Here is a 16,695-nt window from a genome sequence, read left to right on the forward strand (position 1 = left end):
TTTTTTTTTTTTTTTTAATACAAGAGCTGTGTATTTAAAAAATATATGACTTTTAATTTTAACAACACAAACCTTGCTGGATATTTTGTTAAGAAAGAGTGTGGAACTCAACGAAACCGAGTCAATAAATGTCCAAATGCTGCGCTGGCTTCAGGAAGGGGATCAGGTTCCAGGGCCTGGTGCCTGCATCTGCCATCGCTGCTGCCCATGCTACAGTGGGAACAGGTTCTCTCTCCTTGCAGGCTGTTTGCTCTAGGCTGCAATGGAAACACACTGCAGCATCCCCAAACAGGCGGCGTTCTCTCTCTCAAAACCAAGGATCTGTCGCTGCCAGGGTCCCCAATGCCTGGCCAGCCACCACCCAGCGGCCCCTGAGGGACATGCAGCTTTAAAGGAAGGTTGCTGAACAGGCTGAAGAAAGGAGATGAGCACGCTCAAGCTCCGCATGGTCTCATCTCAAAAGTCCACATCCCTTTCCGTGACAATCCAGCTCGCCCACATCATCATCGCCTTGGAGAGCCTGCAAAACCAAAATGCGAGCTGCAATGAGACACGGACCCAATGGGAGGACACAAAAGTGCCCAGGTAGGCCCACGGTGGGACTGCTGCTCCAAGAGGGACAAAGCAGAGCTCAGGACCTGGCAGGGACAGAGGGACCCACTGCAGCTGGGCTGCAAAGGGTGCAGAGCAGATGGTTGTGCCCAGAGAACCGAGGGCTGGGAGAAGGCAGGGCGCATCGAGTCCATCGCTGCACTGACCTGATGGATTGTATCTGCTTGCAGAGCTCTGGGCCGGGGGGCTCGTATTTGTAGCGGGGTGGATTCTCATTCACATACTGTGGAAGTGAAGGAGACAGTGAGCCTGGTGCTGGAGCATAGCTGGCCAGACACCAAACAAGACCACAATCCCATGACATATCCCGAGACCTCGATACATCTGCAGCAGCTCTTACCTCCCCCCCTTGTTTCCTGCCCTCCCCATTTCATTTATTTCTCTTGGAGACCTGGAAAAGCCTTCAGCAAGGGCTGCTTCCCACCCAGCTCCCTGCTGAGCACAGCTGTACTTTCACCCAAAGTCACAAGTCCTCCCTGTACCCTGCATACAGCAGCTCTGTTCTGCCTCCCTAGCAGCCAGGAAGGCCTGGCTTAGCACGCCTGCTTTCCATTGCCCATCCCCAGCACAGCCTTACAGACATGCAGAAAGGCCTGCAGGAGGGGTGTGGGGACACGGAAACCCTCAATGGGTGCCACATGAGTCCCACAGGATCCCACCAGCTGCTTCATCCTTACCGGCTGCAGATCTCTGTGCTGCTCCAGGTGGTAGTTGGGACTTTTCACTGAGGATGCCTGCTCCTCCTCCTCCTCCTCCTCCTCCTCTTCTTCATCCAGCTCCTCATCTAGCTCCAGCTCCTCCTCATCCAGTTCCAATTCCTCCTCCTCGTCGAGCTCTTCCTCAAGGGATTCTTCTTCACACTGTGGCCCTATCTCCCTTCTGCTCTTCTTTGCTCTCTGTGGGCTCGTGAACTCCAGCTTCCTGCCCACTTCTCCCCCCGTGCCCTTAGAGGGGTTCTGGGGAGGCTTTCTGCGCTGCAGTCCACCGAGGGACCGACATGGGTGAGGCAGAGCCTTACCATCTCCCACCAACAGCTTCCTCTTAGCACCCGCAGCCCCTCTGGTCTTCCTTGGGGATTCTCCTCCCTTGGCTCTGGCATCACCCAGGTGATGCTTCTGGGTATACAGAGGGAAAGCTGTGCCACTGGAGTCCGCCTGCTCCTGGTGAGGTGCCCTTTCAGCACGGGATGCCAAGTGACTGCTGGGCAGGACTGGTAAAACTGGAGAGACTGATGACACGTTGGCCTGAGAATCCTCTGGCCGCAGGGGGACTCGAGCAGCACAAGGGGCAGAGCAGGCTGCCTCTGCAGTTGACGTTGCCTGGGTCATGTCAGCCTTCACAGGGCTGATACTGCAATACGAGGTGAGCAGCGAGGGAGATGAAGTCTGCACTGAGTCATCCTGCACCAAGGCCTGGGGAGAATCGTGGCTACAAGGTTCCAACAAGTCAGGGGTGTTGCTGTCGGCAGCCACCTCCTGCTGGGCCTCTTGAGCGCGTGGAGAGCTACACAGGTGGGACTTCTCTGGTAAAAGAGGAAAAAAAGCAGAGTTGCATTGAGCAAGGGGACTCTGCAGGTGGTAACACGTGGGAGCAGGAGCTGTGCTGGTATGTGAGACAGCGCAGGTGAGCATCACAGCAGGCACGGGAAAATGGCACCCTGGGGACATCAGATTAGCACAGCACTGCTTTTTGACCAGGGCAAGAAAGTCAGCATCAAGGAGGGGGAGCTGCACGTCCACACAGAGAGGAGTGGGGCTGTCTGCTCCCAGCAAAACATGTGTGCTCCACACAGCATGGAGACTCACCTTCTGAAGAGGACAGGGTCAAGGACACAGGGGGCAGCCTGTTCCAAGGGTTGTCCAGCGATGCCTCTGAGTCCTCTGACAGTACTGTTGACTCTGCAGCTGCAACAACCACGACCAGGATGTGATTGGATTGAACTGCAGGACCAAGAACGCTGCTGTCTATTCCCAGCCCTGCAACAGCTAAGAGTGGTGAACTGCACAGGCAGCACTCAGGGGGGAGCTCTGAAACCCTTCTAGGAGAAAAATCTGGAGTGATGGCTCAGCCAGATTCCTTCTAAGACCTCATTCGGGCAGTGGAGATATATTGAGCACCCAAAGAGCAGGCAGGAGGGAGGCCTTCCTCTGTACCCTTTTCCTTTCTCTTGCAGGGCTAGCAGAGGGCCTGGCCTCTTGCTGCTGAAGCAGACACAGTCAGACAACTGGGGCACGTAAACAGCAGCTGCCACCTCCTGCACCCTACATGCTGAGAGGTGAGAAACCACACAGCTCTTCACAGACTGTGACCTGATAATGTGGTCCCCATGAAGGACTCACAGGTGTGTGCTGTCTCCTGGTGGCTGGAGCACAGCCTGCACTGCCCAGGACAAGCTGAAGGTGTGAAATTGCCCCCTGCTCACTCAATGCCAGAAGTACTCACTCCTAGAGACCTGGCTCTGCTGCTGTGTCCTTCACTTAATGCAAAGAGGTTGAGCAGACGTCAGATGAAAATACTAAGAGGTCGCATGGGATGTGCATGTCCCACTACTTACACCTGGCCTGGGCTATGATGCTCTGATCGCCTGGCACTGTCATTTCATAGCCACTCTTCTCAGGAGATGCTCCACACGTAGCTGAAACAAAAGGGGCACTGCTGGTCACACCCCCAGCACACTGCTCAGCCTTCAAAGGAAGCCTTCTCCGCATTCTAGAGATCCCAGGCAGCTGACAGGACTTCTGGTATCTCAGCAGTGTGGGGAGTGAGACATCAAGAGAAGGAATGTGCCAACCAGGCCTGTGACCTACAAAGCTCTTAGGGTGCTCTGTAGTCTAGGGGCCACAGCTTTCAAAATTCCACTTTCCAGGTGTTTGTGGGTTGTGCTCAGACCATAACCAGGAAAAAGTCTCTTATTTCAACATGCTTGGGCACTGAGCTGCTGACCTGCATACCCACCAAACGATGCCACAGCACTGACCTGCCTGGGAAGCAGCGCGGTCAACCTCTGCTTCCTCAGCAGGGATCACCAGGATGTTGGCTGGGACTATGAAGACATCTTCATGTGGCTGAAATGAGAAACATTCCTTGTTTGTTTTTTTGCTGGGCGGTCCCTCTCAAGCCGCAGGAGCTCGCTCACAGGTGAGCATAGCTTCAATTCCCAACAAACCTCTGCTTTTTCTCCCTGCTCCTCCCTTTCCTCCTCCAAGCCCTCAAGCAGGGCCACCGCCACGAGCTGTCGCAGCCCTGCCCCACATGGTCACACAGGGCTGGCTCTGCACCAGGCACTGCTCAACACTTGGACTGACCTCCTTCTGGAGCTCTGCCTCCCATCGGGTCACAGGGAGCTTGTCTGCCTCTGCTGAGGATGTCTCCTTGGGCACCTGCAAATCCAAGCACTCCTCAGCGTTTTCCTTCAAGACCTCAAGCTGGTCCTGTGCTATCACTTCTAACAGCTGAGAGAGGGACGGCTCTGGAGCAAGAACACATCTATGTTAGTGGAGAAGATGCCTCAGCTCAGGCAAATGCTTTTACTTTTTGTTGCGTGACAGAAACTTGTGGAAAGATGCAAAACTGCATTTCCTCTGCAACCAGAAACTCTTTTTCCTTTCTTTCCCCAGCCACACAGGTCTTCATGACCCTTACCTGAGCTAGGAGTGGTCCCCATAGAGAGATTCCTCCTGCAACGACCAAGCAGAAAGCCAGTGTGAGAGCTGGGTGGGCTCCAGTGTCAGCGGGATCACACCCATGGAAGTGACCTGCTTTGCACTCTCTGCTCAGCTCTGTCGCATCCCAGGGCAGAGAGTCCCACAGATTCACAAGGATCTACCTTCAAACACGTACCAGCCCCTGCCAGCTCACGTGAAAAACATTCAGTGCCTGCACCCTGGCACCGTGGTGCCTGCATGTATTCCCTGGCAATCACCAGCCCCATACTTACATCCAGAGCTCCTTTATCTTCTGTAGCACAGAGGGCTCCTGGTTCCTAGAACAACAGAGAAGTCAGTTACTGATGGGGCGTTCCCTCCCATGCACACATTCCTTCAGAGTCTGTGACACAAATCTCTCTCATGCAGTGAGTACAATGATCTCTAACACAACCAGGTCACAGCAGCACGTCTCTTAGCTCATTACTGGCAGTGCATGCTGCTGTGCCAAGGGCTCCTGGCTTCAGTGCTACGTGGCAAACGCTGTCTTCTCAGCTCCAGGGCAACGCTCAAGCCCCACAGACCAGCAGCCCCAGCCTGCAGCCTGGCACATACACATTTGATGAATCCATCCTCTGCCTCTCCATGGGCAGCACAACGAAGCGCTGGGCGGTGAGATAAAACTCGCAGTCTTCCTGTTGGGGCAAACAGAGTCCATGTGGGATGGGCAAGCAGTCACAGCTCTGCTCCCTCCCACTTAAGGACTGGTGAGCACCTCTCCAGCCCAGCTAACAACCTCAACAAGGAGCAGCCTGAACTCCCCTGCAGAGGGTTTTGCACCTTCTGCATCAGCTGTTAGCTTTTGCAGCAGCCTCTTCATGGGCTATAAGCAAGGCTGAGCCAGCCTGAGGCCATGGGGAAGTGCCTGAATCTGAGCAAGGGGAGGGCAGGGAGCTCTCTGCCACGGGCTGAGGTCCATGCAGGCCTCCTGCAGGCACAGAGCTGGCAGCTCCAGAACAGCAAGAGGAAGCAGTCGGGTGGCTGAGGCCGCTGCAGACCCTAGGGGAGATGCACCACGTCCCCAGGGAGGGCTCAGGCCATCAAGTCTTCTTCACTGTCACCACACAGCTTGCCAGGACCTGAGCACTGAAGGGCCACGGAGAAGAAAGGCCGGCCTCCACCCACCCCCAGCTCCATCATGCAGCTCTGGGAGCAGCTCAAAGCACGCAGAGAGCAAGGCAAGGTTAGGGAACAAATTTCTTCCATGCATCAAAGCACTTACCAGCTTGGCCTCCTCCCGGAAACACAATGTGTACTTCTGCAAGGTGATCAGTCTACAGATAAGGCTGGAAAGCATAAACTGCATGTGGGCACTAGAAAAAGAACAGAGCAGGACCATCTGGGAGGGACGAAGAATGAAGTCAGACCGCCCACACCAACCATGGGGCTCCCCTTACAGCTACACGACACAGGGGCACAACGGAACACTTCTCAGCATGAGCATCAGGGACTGAGCTGCTGAGAGCTGCTTTATATCCTCCCTCCGATACCAGCAATTGCTCCAGCTGGAAAACAGAGGGCTCACATCCAAATGGGGAAGCCAAGACAGGCTGCTAGCACTGACAGAGCCCAAGGAACCACAGTTAAGGTGTTTCCATCAACCCCTGCACATCCCAGCTAGCCACAACTGCAGCACCAATGCCTGTGTTCCAGCCTAGCAGCAGCACCTCCTTCACACCGACTTCCCACCCTGTTATTGATTTAGCTTAACACAACCTGAAACAAGGCCAGGCGGGAGCCCCACTAGCAGCTTTGCAGAGCTGCAGTCCCAGCCACGGCCGAGCCACGATGGAACCCACTTTTCTTCTGCCTGCAGAGCTTCTGCTGTAATGATCACTCGGATGTAGTGGGAGCCGTCTGAGACTTGCAAGACAGCATCCTGCTGCACTTCACCTTGGCCAGGAGCACTTGAGCCACTCAAAACCTACAGAGCAGGGAATGAAAAAACCAGAATGAACATCACCCAGAGAACAGACAGCGATCGAAGGCATCAGAGCACAGCTGGGGAGCCCTCAGGATCCGCTCAGTCACCATCACAGCCTGAAGGGATCTCCCAGCAGGGAGCGGGGCCACAAAGCGGCCCAGCAGCCAACGTTTGGCAGCCTGCTCGTGTAAGGAGGCATCCCTCCAACATAATGTGCATAATGCAGCTCTGGGCAGCCTGGTCTGATGGTCGGCGACCCTGCACACAACAGGGGGGTCGAAACGAAATGATCATTGTGGTCCTTTTTCAATCCAGGCCATTCTGTGACTATCACAACCCAGTGCCCTGCCTGCAGATCTCACACTCAGTGAGCATCTCACAGCTTCTTTATCCTCTGTCTCCAAATCACACTGGCCACACCACATGAGGGTCTGTGATGCATCAGAGAGCTCCAGGTAGAAACCCAGCTATGTTTTAACATAACTGAATTATTCACTTGTATAACTCATTAAGTGATGATCTGAGCCCTCAGCGCACAGCTAACGACAGTTTAGCCCACAGTTCTCCACAATGCTGGCACTGAAGCAGAGAGGAGCAACCATCCATAAGCAGCGCTCACAGCCAGCTCTCACCCTTCCTCCCCAGCCAAACCGAGCTGCTGCTGGGTAGCAAGGGGACACCAGGGCTAGCAGAGAGCATGAAAGGAGCCAGGAGTATGGACTCGGCCCAGCTGATTTCCTCTTTCTCCCTTCAGGCTGCCCATCATAGAATTGTTTGACTAGAATTGCACGACTGGATGATTTAAAGATCCCTTCTGGCTCCACGGCAATGAACAACTCTTTGAAAGGGCAGATAACAGCAGGACAAGGGGAAACGGTTTGAAGTTGAGGGAGGGAAGATTGAGGTTGGACGTCAGGGGGAAGTTTTGTATTATGAGAGTGGTGAGGTGCTGGAACAGCTGCCCAGAGAGGCTGTGATGCCCCGTCCATCCCTGGAGGTGTTCAAGGCCAGGTTGGATGGGGCCCTGGGCAGCCTGGGCTGCTATGAAATGTGGAGGTTGGTGGCCCTGCATGTGGCAGGGGGTTGGAGCTTCGTGATCCTCGAGGTCCGTTCCAACCTGGGCCGTTCTGTGATTCTGTGAACAGACAGCTACACTGGATCACGAGCCCAGAGCTCCACGCAGCCTGACTTTGGGTGCCTGCAGGCAATAAGCATCCCCCATCCCTCTGGGCAGCCCACACCTCATTACACCTAAACCTCCCCTCCTTCAGCTCCAACCCATTTCTCCTCGTCCTACCACAGCAGCCCCTACTATAAAACCTGTCCCATTCCTTCTTCCGACCCCTTTGGGAACCGAAGGCCGCTTCTGGACGCGGCCCACGGCACTGCAGGCTCCCGGCGCTGTGAAGGCACGCCGCCGGCCACCAGAACGCCGTGCCTCGCGGCAGGCCGCTCCCCCGCACGGATACCCACCCGCAGCACCTGCCCCGTCAGCCACTTCTTCCCGTCGGGCTGCTCGTGGTTCAGCAGCAAGCCGACGATCCACGGCTGCAGGACGTAGAGACCGGGAGCGGAGAGATTCCTATTGCCGTACAGCAACCTGGCGGGGCGAGAGGAAGGGCCCCGTTTTGACAGCCGAAGCCCGGCAGGGCAGCCCGGCTCCCCCCGCCGCCGCCGCCGCCTCACCCGCCCTCGGCCGCCCGCTCCGCCGCTCCCGCCCCTCCAGCACTGCACACCGCCGCCATGGCCGCCCGCGGCCCGGGAAGGGGAAGCGCAGCCGGGCGGCAGCATCCGGGGCGGGGCGGCGTTCCGTGGGGCCGGAGCCGCCTCGTGGTTTGCGGGGTTGGGGATGGGGAGAGGACGGCGGTGTTGGAACGCAGCCGAGTTTATTGGGAGCAGCGCGCTCGGCGCTCTCCGAGTCCCCGTTCGCAGCAGATCCCCGGAGCTCCTCCGGCTCGCACCGCTGAACTGAACCGTTCCTTCGTGCCCGTGCTCGGGTGGCTCCGTGCTGCGTTCAGTCACGTTGCTCCCTGCCGGCTGCTGGGGGACGCGCTCACACGGGGAGCATCGGGAGGAGCATCGCGCCCGCCGCCATGCTGTCACGCTGTTTTTTCTGGAGCACGGCTGCGATTTGGGTCCATCCCAGTCGGGCTCGTGGCCGCCCCAGCACAGAAACGAAGCGAGGATCGCTGGGATCACCCTGAGCTGGGGCGGCTGCGGTGTGCTGGGGGGGAATGCTGGCCTTCCATTGCGCTTCCAGCTGTGGCTGCTATGAGGGCTGAGCTTTGGGAAGACGGCCCCCCTGGTGGGTTTCCAAGAAGTTCCGGAGGGTTCCCAGGTTTTCCAGCCTGTTACGGTGACAGAAGGGCTCTCACCTCTCCTGGCTGTTGTGCACAAAAATGGTGCTGCACGCAGTCTGGCTTTGCCGATCCAGCCCCGAGGGACAGAGGACAAGAGGGAAGGTGGGAGGAGGCACCTCCGTGCAGGAACAGAGGTGGTTCTGGTGCCAAAACCACGAGGCTCACGTTTTGGTAGATGAGATGAGAGAAGAGGGAGGTATGAAAAGTGGCAATCAAACTGCAGCCAAGGCCTGCACGGGCAAGCTGCTGCTTGTACTGCGTCAGCTTTGGGAGCAGAGGTGGCTTTTCACGGGGCTCAGGACAGTGTGTATCACCACCAGGTGAGCGTCAGCTGTCAGACCTCCCAGACAGGGCATTCCCTGCCCGGGCAGGACGCTGGGATCCCCTTCTGTCACACAGCCACCAGGAAAGCTGGATCGAGGATGTGGAGTAAAGCCAAGAGGCTGGCATGTTGCAGAGAGTTTTGTGGAGCAAAGAGCAGATGCAAGCCCTCACGGGAAAATGTGAGATAACTGAGTTGTAAAAGGCACCTGGAGGCACTGCGGTGTCAGCACAGAGGCAGACGGAGCAGTATGGCTGGAGTTCGCTTCCACTCTGCTCTGGTGACTGGGGCCAACCGGGGAATCGGCCTCGGGCTCGTCCGGCACCTGCTGGCATTGCCAAACCCACCTGAGTGGGTCTTTGCAACTTGTCGCGACCCCAAGGGGCAGCGAGCGCAGGTGAGGCTGGGCTGGAGCTGAGGTGGGGGACAGCAGGGCTGCTGCAGGAGGGGGGATGTGGGAGGGTCTCCACCAGGGAGCTGCAGCCCTGGACCTCAGGCACAGGAGAACCGGGGTGGGATGCAAGCAACGGAGCTGCTGCCACTGCCTGGCACCGTGTGCCCCAGGGCTGGAGGCAAAGGGCTGGTGTTGGCTGAGCAGCTCAGAGTGCGACACAAGGCTCACATCAGCTGTCTTCTACAGGAGCTGCAGAAATTGGCCTCCAAGCACCCCAATGTGGTCACTGTCCCACTCGGTAGGTGACACAGCTGGAGCACAAGGCTGCCTCCCTGGGCTCCCTGCTCTGCCAGCACGCCGTCCTCCCCCATCCCTGGTGCAGGGCTCTGTCCCAGCACTGTGCCTGCTGGCAGACACCGAGGGCAGCGGGCGCTCACCTCCCCACCTCGCCTCTGCAGAAGTCACCGATCCCGCCAGCATCAAGGCGGCCGCAGCCAGCGTCGGGGAGCGCCTCAAGGGCTCGGGGCTGAACCTCCTCATCAACAACGCTGGGATCATAAGGCCAAACAAGCTTGACAATGAAACACTGAAGGACATGGCCGAGGTGTACACCACCAACACCATCGCACCTCTGCTGGTCAGCCAGGTAATGTGCTCACCCACAGCTCCAGGAATGTCCCTGTTCTGAGGGCCGGAGATCCTCTGTGGCAGAAGGAAGGGGCTGGTGGAACAGAGCCCTGCTCTGCTCTTGTTCTGATGCTCCTGAGCTGTTCTGAGGAGCTGTGGGACAGGGGTTAGTGCTAAGGAGCTGGAACCTGGGGGGGGGAATGAGAAAAGAGGAAGATGGCTGCCAATGGTGCTGGTGCCAGCACTGCTGCTGTGGAAGGAGTTGGTCCTGTCCCCTGTGTGTGGAACCCTGAATCTCCCCTCCCCACAGGCGTTCCTGCCCCTGCTGAAGAAGGCAGCCCAAGGCAGCACGGGCTCGGGGATGAGCTATCGCAAGGCAGCCATTGTCAACATGTCCAGCACTGGGGGATCCATTTCTTCTTTTGGTGGTTGGGATATAATGGAAGTTGTCTCATACCGCTGCAGCAAGGTATGGCACATACCACATCCACACACTGTGGAGGGAAAATATCCTTCCTCTCCCTGCCCAGCCATGGGATCTGCACGTATCCCCATGCTGCACCTTCTCATCCCCACCTGATCCCTGTGCTGTCTCCACAGGCTGCTCTCAACATGCTCACCAGGTGCCAGTCCATGGGGTACCGGGAACACGGCATCCTCTGCGTCGCTTTCCATCCTGGATGGGTGCAGACAGACATGGGGAGTGCAGCCGGACACACGGTAGGGGCTTCCCCACTTTGGATCCATCCACAGCCTGTGCTGTGCTGCCCTGGACCCCTGCGCAGCGCCAGCCCCGGCTCCTGGCAGCCCCGCCGCCCGCCTTCCCAGCTCTCACCCTCCTCCCAGGGCTCTGCTTCCCCCTGGTCCCGGCCGCTGCCTTCCCGCAGCCGGGCTCCAGGGCACAGCCTGGGCAGCCCTTGGGCACACACGCCTGCGTTTCTGCCTCTGCCCTGCAGCCCCCCGTGACGGTGGACGCGAGCGTAGGAGGGATGCTGAAGGTGCTCTCCAAGCTCTCCGAGAAGGACAGCGGGTCCTTCCTGGACTGGGAAGGGAACGTTGTGCCCTGGTGAGGTGCTGGCCTGGCCTCGTGCCTGGATCCTGGCAGTGGCCCCTCTGCTGCTGCCCGACCTCTGCTAAGTCTTCAATAAACCCATATCTGACAACAGCAATGCTCTTGGCTCTATCTGTGAGCACAACAGGCTCTGTGGAACCCCATGGAGGAAGGCCCCTTCCCAAGGGGTCCCACCCCTCATCTGTGTGCATCAGAGCCCACTGTTCCCAACCACAGCCACTGCCAGGTGTCCCCTCAATTGACAGATGTCACTGCTGGAAACATCCCCTCCAGAAAGGCCAGGACTGGGGGCCAATACCTGTCTTTGGGGAGATGAGCTGCCTGGGGATGGGAGCAGCACAGGCAAGGTGGGGGTATAGGATCTGTCCAGCAAGGGTTCCTTATGAGGGCTGAGGTGGGGGTAGGAGGGGGCGTAGGGTGATGCAAAGTTAGGATGCAGGGCACCAAGTGGCTGCACGTGAGGTGGGGAATGGGGAGAAGCTTCTGCCCATGTCCGTGAGTGGGGAAGAGTGACATGGTTGTGCTGAGATGGCATCACCAGGGCAGGCGGTTCCCTTCCCAGTCAAGGAAGGCCCCACAGGTCTCCTGTGAAAGGATGCTCAGCACCTCCAGAATGCCCTGCATGCTGCGCTCCACTGTCAGGGGTGCCTGTGGAAGAGGACAAGGAACAGGATCACTGCCACATGCCCTGTGATGGGCAGGAAGAGCTGCAGGGTCTGACCAGGCTAGAGGGTGCATGGAAGCTGCTGCGCCCTTTTGTCCCAACTCGAATGGGGCTGGCTGCCTATAGAGATATTCTTCCTTCTTGCCAGTCCTCTGCTCTCCGTGTGAGGGACAGGGCTGGCAGCCAGTGTCCCCTGCCAGCCCCAAGCAGCTGCAGAGCCTCTACCTCCACACACAGAGCTGCAGACCTCAGAGCATTCCCTTGGCTCCAGCTTCACCAAGCAGCAGGGACACAGCACCCGTTCCTTGTGTTTCCTGCACAGCAGCATACCTGCTCCGTCCCCATGTCGGTCTTCACCCAGCCAGGATGGATCGCTGCACACAAGATCCCCTTGTCCCTGAGCTCTGCAGCCAGGCACCTGGTCACCATGTTCTGGGCAGCCTGGAAGAGTCAGATAGCATGGGCACGGCTCAGGCTGGTGCTCTGAGTGCTCATGCTTGTAGGACCAGGCAAGGGATGCCTGGAGCAGGTCCATGGGGGACTATCCCCAAATCCCCCCCTGCCCCCTCACCTTGCTGGCACGGTATGGGTACATGGGGGCCTCCAGCACCCCAAGACACAGCCCGATGGAGCCCACTTTGGAAGACACATTGACGATGGCAGCCCTGCTGCAGCTCAGCCCCTCCGTCCCTGCGTCCTTCGCCGCCTTCTCCAAGAGCGGTAGGAATTCCTGGCAGGAAGATATGCATCAGAGCTCTGTTTTCAGCCTTGCCCTGGAAGTCCTCACACCATGATTACAGGCACAGAGGAGCAGCCCTAGCCCACACACACCTTGGCAACCTGCAGGGGCCCCACCACGTTGACTGCAAACACGGCGAGCATCTCCTGTGCATCCACAGACTGCAGCGTGGCCTGCGAGCCGACGCCAGCGTTGTTGATGAGCAGGTTCAAGCCCTGGCCCTGCAGATGAGTCTCCACAGCCTGCACGGCTCCACGGATGCTGGGCAAGTTCACCGTGTCTGCAGGGCAAAAAGAAGAATGTGACTGCATTCACTTTATGGATTTGAGGGGTTATTTTGTAAGCCTGGAGGAATGCTGTAGCTGCATTCGTGGAGACTTCCTCCAAGAGCTATAGGGCTTGCTGGTGTATTGGGGAAATATTCATTATCTTATTGACTTACATTCTGATCTTTCCTGGTTGATACCCAGTCTGATGGGTCATTGAGAGTGACCTTTTCATTTTCCAACATGCTAAAATTCATCTTTCCAGGATACAACATGAAACCTTTCCTTGCAGACTGCGATTCCCATCCTTCTCTTACCTACAGATGCTCCAGCCCCCCTACACTACATAGGAGTGGTATGTTTTAAGTCTGTGTTTTCTTAAGGTTTGCTTGTCAAGATCTGTATCGCATGATGGATGCTTGCCCCACTGAAATGTCCCTCATTTCTTTAAAAGGAGACATCTGAACACCTGGCAGATCTGAAACGAGCCTGGTTAGACCAACCGTTAACATTGGCAATGCATTTTTATGTCACAACTACACAAGCCCTTAAGGTCTATGAATATTCACATTTGTGGGTGCTGCTGAGGATGAGTCCCAGTGCACACATGCTCTGCAGAGCCTGCTGCAGGGAGAATCTGGAAGCCAGGCCCCCACTTGCAACATTCTGCCCCCACTTGACTTGTGTTCTCAAGCTTGCACAAGACTGAATTAGCAAAGATGGGAAGAGCTAAAGACGACTTGTTCTTCCCTTGAGCACCAGAATGACCCTTTTCTGGGGCATTTTGAAGTAGTCTGGTAGGTTTATGGTGGTGGCAAGCAAGCCTTAAGTCATCTTATAAAGCTTTTGAGTGATCTGGGAGTCAAGTATCCATGGGGCAGCATAGATTTTTGGAAGATGAGTGTTACCTTACGGAAGCAGCATTTTTTTTTTTCTGATGCCCAGCTTGAGTTTGGAGTTATTTGTGATTTGTGGTTTTGACCTCTGTGCTGAGGCATGTGGACCCCTTGGAGCAAGAGCCTGAGCTTGTTCAGATGCTGCTCAGCTTGGGGCTGTTGCTGGTGGTACTGAAAGCCTTCGCCATTGCATTGGGGAGCTGATGGGGATGCAGCGGTGGGATTCAAGAGGATATTTGGGACATGACATTGCTTGCATTGCAGGGGAGTTGGGCTAGATGACCTTTTAGGGTCTCTTCCAACTCAAGTGATTTCATGATTCTTTGGTCTCATGAAGGATATTTCTCAACAAGCTTTATGACGACTTCTTTTTGGATGATGTACAAGCAGAGCTCCAAGCTCCATTACTCCAGGTGTCATTCACTGGCTTGGGTGAATGATTAATGTCTGTGTTTGGACTGGCTGAGTCATTGCTCCAAGGGAGAATGGGGCCAGGCATGCGTGACAAGCACATCCCTATTGCTACACCAGCCTAATTAGCTGAAGGCAACTTCTCCTCTCCTCTCCACAATGGCTGAAGTGGTGCCTACAAAGCAAAATGCACGCCCAGATCCTCAGCTTTCAGATGGAAGAAAACGGGGTTAGAAAGGGAAAGAAAGAAATGCAGAACGAGAGGATACAGTGGGCATTCCAGAGTTAATTTCTTTCATTTCTGAAACACGTGTTCCTATCATTGGTTTGAAGTAAACCATTCCCTTACGTGGAGGAAGGCAGCCTGGAGCAGAACTCCCTGTAGATGAACACCCCAACTTTGGCGATGCAAAGTGCCATTCTCTGCAGCTCTCCCTTTTATCCCATGCCCTTGTCTTCTCCTCTCCTGCTTGTCACTCCACCTGGCAGACATCCCAGCTCACCAGGCTGAAGCCACATGGCTGCCACCACCAAGGTCTAGCAAAGACATCCATAGTTGCGCCCCCAGACGAGTGGAGGGCACAGGAGGGAGGAGGGCCAGGAGCAGCAGAGCCTTATGAAGGAGTGGGGGTGCACCATACCTAGATGGATCAGCTTGATGTTGGGGTGCCGGGCTGCTAATTCTTGCAGGGCCTGGAGACAAGGGCATGGAGCAGGGGGTTAGAAGCCACCAGCAGCACTGCTGGTCTTCCCACCCATCCCATCCTCGTCCCCGAGGAGCAGACTGCGGTGGCTTTGCTCTTGCTGGGGAAGCTGTCAGGTGAAGGGGGGCTGCTGGGCTCGGCGCTGTCCCCAGCAGGGAGAAGGGGATGATTGGCTCGGTGTGAGCACCAAGGTCATGGGCGCCACATGGGCACAGCCCACCTTCCCCTCGCCCTCAGAGCACCCAACCAAGCTTGATCCCAGCAGACACCCAGGAGGGGCCGTGATGCCCCTCGCTCCCCTGGCTGGCAGACATCCCCAGGCACTGACCTTCCCTCTCGGACCAGTGACATCACGGCAGGTGGCAAAGATGTGCTGTGGGGGTTGGGGGCTGGCGGCGAGCTGCCTCACCAGCTCCAGCCCAATGCCCCGGTTGGACCCCGTCACCAGAACGCTCCGAGCCAGCGTGGCCATCTCCAAGGGGGCGAGACAGTCACAGTGGTGACAAACAGGCTGCTCCCAGTGGAACTGCAGCCTGCTTGGCGTGAACGGGAGAAAAGGCACAGCCCAGGGAGTGGCTTTGGGTGCTCATGGGGATAGAGATGGTGCCAGCAGCAGCCCTGGTGCCTTGGATGCCCTGGGACCAGGGTGGGCACGCGTCATGGGGTGATGGTTCTCCTTGCATTGCCCGCTCTCCAAGACTTGACTTCTTGTCCAAAGCCCCAGATCCCAAGTCCATGCAACCACGGGAGAAGGATCACATCCATTCAGAGCTTGGAAGCGTGCTTGGAAACACAACCAAGAAATGGAAGGGACACAAGCAGGTCCTCCTTGTAGCAGTGGGGTTGCAGCAAGCTCATTCTTTATGCCTGCTTTCCCCCAGGAGTCAGCAGAGAAGACCCCCAGCTGCCCACAGCCTCAACCACTGGGCACCCAGCCCACAGCCCTCACCCTTCTCCCCATCCTCACTCTACCGCCCATCATCCAGGGAAGGACATTGCTGGATGCTTAGCAGGTGCAACAAAGCAAAAGCTCCTGCAGCCCAAGTCAGCCTGGGGACACGGATTTTTAGGAGGCAGAAATGAGTAACGTGCTAAAAAAAACAAAGAACTGCCATGTAAAAAGTGATGAGCTGAAGAACAGAGGCAAAGTGAATTGAAGTGGGAGAGGAAATTTTGGACAGGGATGTACTCTAGGGTGAGTCTGTTGCATCTGGATGTGGCCAAATGTACACGGTGCTCAACCAGAGGGGACAGAACTGGCTATTTCATCCATATCTGGACAGCTGTAAGTCTGGCACTTATTAAAGAAATACGTGGGCCAGCAGCTGGGAGATGGTGGAGTCGCTGTAAGTTTGGAAGGTTTGCTTTCAGGTGACAGAGAGCGCAGAGAGGGATAAGCAGTGATGGCTCCTTCTTTTGGTGGGAAGTCTGTGGCCACTAAGAGAGAAATAAACATTCTGGGTGTGGGTTTGGTTGGCATCAGACTCAGAGCAGCCATAAAAGGCGTTATGGAGGTGTCATCACCCATGCAAGCAATTGCACTGCACAGGCTTGTCTGCTCCTGCTGCTGTCCTGCAAAGCAGCAGCTGGAGTAGAGTTGTCACGAACCAACAAGACTGGAGTTTCCTCTTTTCCTTCCAGGTTCCTTGAGGACAGCTGACACCAGCAAAAGGCTGAAGGACCAGGAATGGCTGCAGGCCAGCAGAGCTGGGGAAGGCAAGCAGCGAGCAAGCTTTGGAAGTGGCTGATGGCAGTGCAGGCATGCTGATGGCTCGGGAATACAAAGCCTGGGGCCGGAGGATCTCTAATGTGCCCAGAGGAGACACTGAGGGGAAGAGATGAAACTAATCTGGATAAGTCAAAAAAATCTGATCGTTGTCCCCGTCGCCCCTTCTTTCCCTTCTTTCCCCTGCATTTTATTGCTGACCGTGATGCCGTACGGTATAGAACAGCCCTCTGCTCAGCTCGGGTCACCTGCTCCCTCCCAGATCCCGGTTCAC

At 56.5% G+C, this 16,695-nt stretch overlaps 2 protein-coding genes and 1 pseudogene across 5 annotated transcripts; 1 reads left to right on the forward strand and 2 right to left on the reverse strand.

Annotated features, from left to right (window-relative positions):
* Window positions 1–33: 33 nt before the first annotated feature.
* LOC128081791 (uncharacterized) lies at window positions 34–8,051 on the reverse strand. Of its 3 annotated transcripts, XM_052685410.1 has the most exons (14): window positions 7,927–8,050; window positions 7,714–7,840; window positions 6,116–6,240; window positions 5,539–5,629; window positions 4,872–4,951; window positions 4,550–4,594; window positions 4,255–4,289; window positions 3,918–4,081; window positions 3,590–3,677; window positions 3,167–3,247; window positions 2,418–2,516; window positions 1,290–2,134; window positions 759–835; window positions 34–520 (listed from the first exon to the last, which is right to left on the reverse strand). In XM_052685410.1, the coding sequence occupies exons 1-14, from the start codon at window positions 7,983–7,985 to the stop codon at window positions 457–459; spliced, it is 1,980 nt and encodes a 659-aa protein (XP_052541370.1). In that variant the 5' UTR covers window positions 7,986–8,050; the 3' UTR covers window positions 34–456. The 3 variants fall into 3 exon arrangements, with proteins under 3 accessions (XP_052541370.1, XP_052541371.1, XP_052541372.1); XM_052685411.1 differs by lacking the exon at window positions 3,167–3,247 and having other exon boundaries at window positions 7,927–8,051; XM_052685412.1 differs by lacking the exons at window positions 7,714–7,840; window positions 7,927–8,050 and having other exon boundaries at window positions 6,033–6,232.
* A 529-nt stretch (window positions 8,052–8,580) lies between these two features.
* Window positions 8,581–11,112, forward strand: LOC128081800 (C-factor-like). 2 transcript variants are annotated; one of them, XM_052685432.1, is made up of 6 exons: window positions 9,112–9,319; window positions 9,563–9,614; window positions 9,775–9,962; window positions 10,254–10,412; window positions 10,544–10,663; window positions 10,900–11,112. In XM_052685432.1, exons 1-6 carry the CDS (start codon window positions 9,173–9,175, stop codon window positions 11,011–11,013), a joined length of 780 nt encoding a protein of 259 aa, XP_052541392.1. In that variant the 5' UTR covers window positions 9,112–9,172; the 3' UTR covers window positions 11,014–11,112. The 2 variants fall into 2 exon arrangements, with proteins under 2 accessions (XP_052541391.1, XP_052541392.1); XM_052685431.1 differs by having other exon boundaries at window positions 8,581–9,319; window positions 10,544–11,112.
* A 297-nt stretch (window positions 11,113–11,409) lies between these two features.
* LOC128081810 (uncharacterized) lies at window positions 11,410–15,460 on the reverse strand (annotated as a pseudogene).
* Window positions 15,461–16,695: the final 1,235 nt, after the last annotated feature.

Source organism: Tympanuchus pallidicinctus, unplaced genomic scaffold (genome assembly GCF_026119805.1).
Source record: "Tympanuchus pallidicinctus isolate F22 unplaced genomic scaffold, pur_lepc_1.0 scaffold22, whole genome shotgun sequence".
NCBI classification, from domain to species: domain Eukaryota; kingdom Metazoa; phylum Chordata; class Aves; order Galliformes; family Phasianidae; genus Tympanuchus; species Tympanuchus pallidicinctus.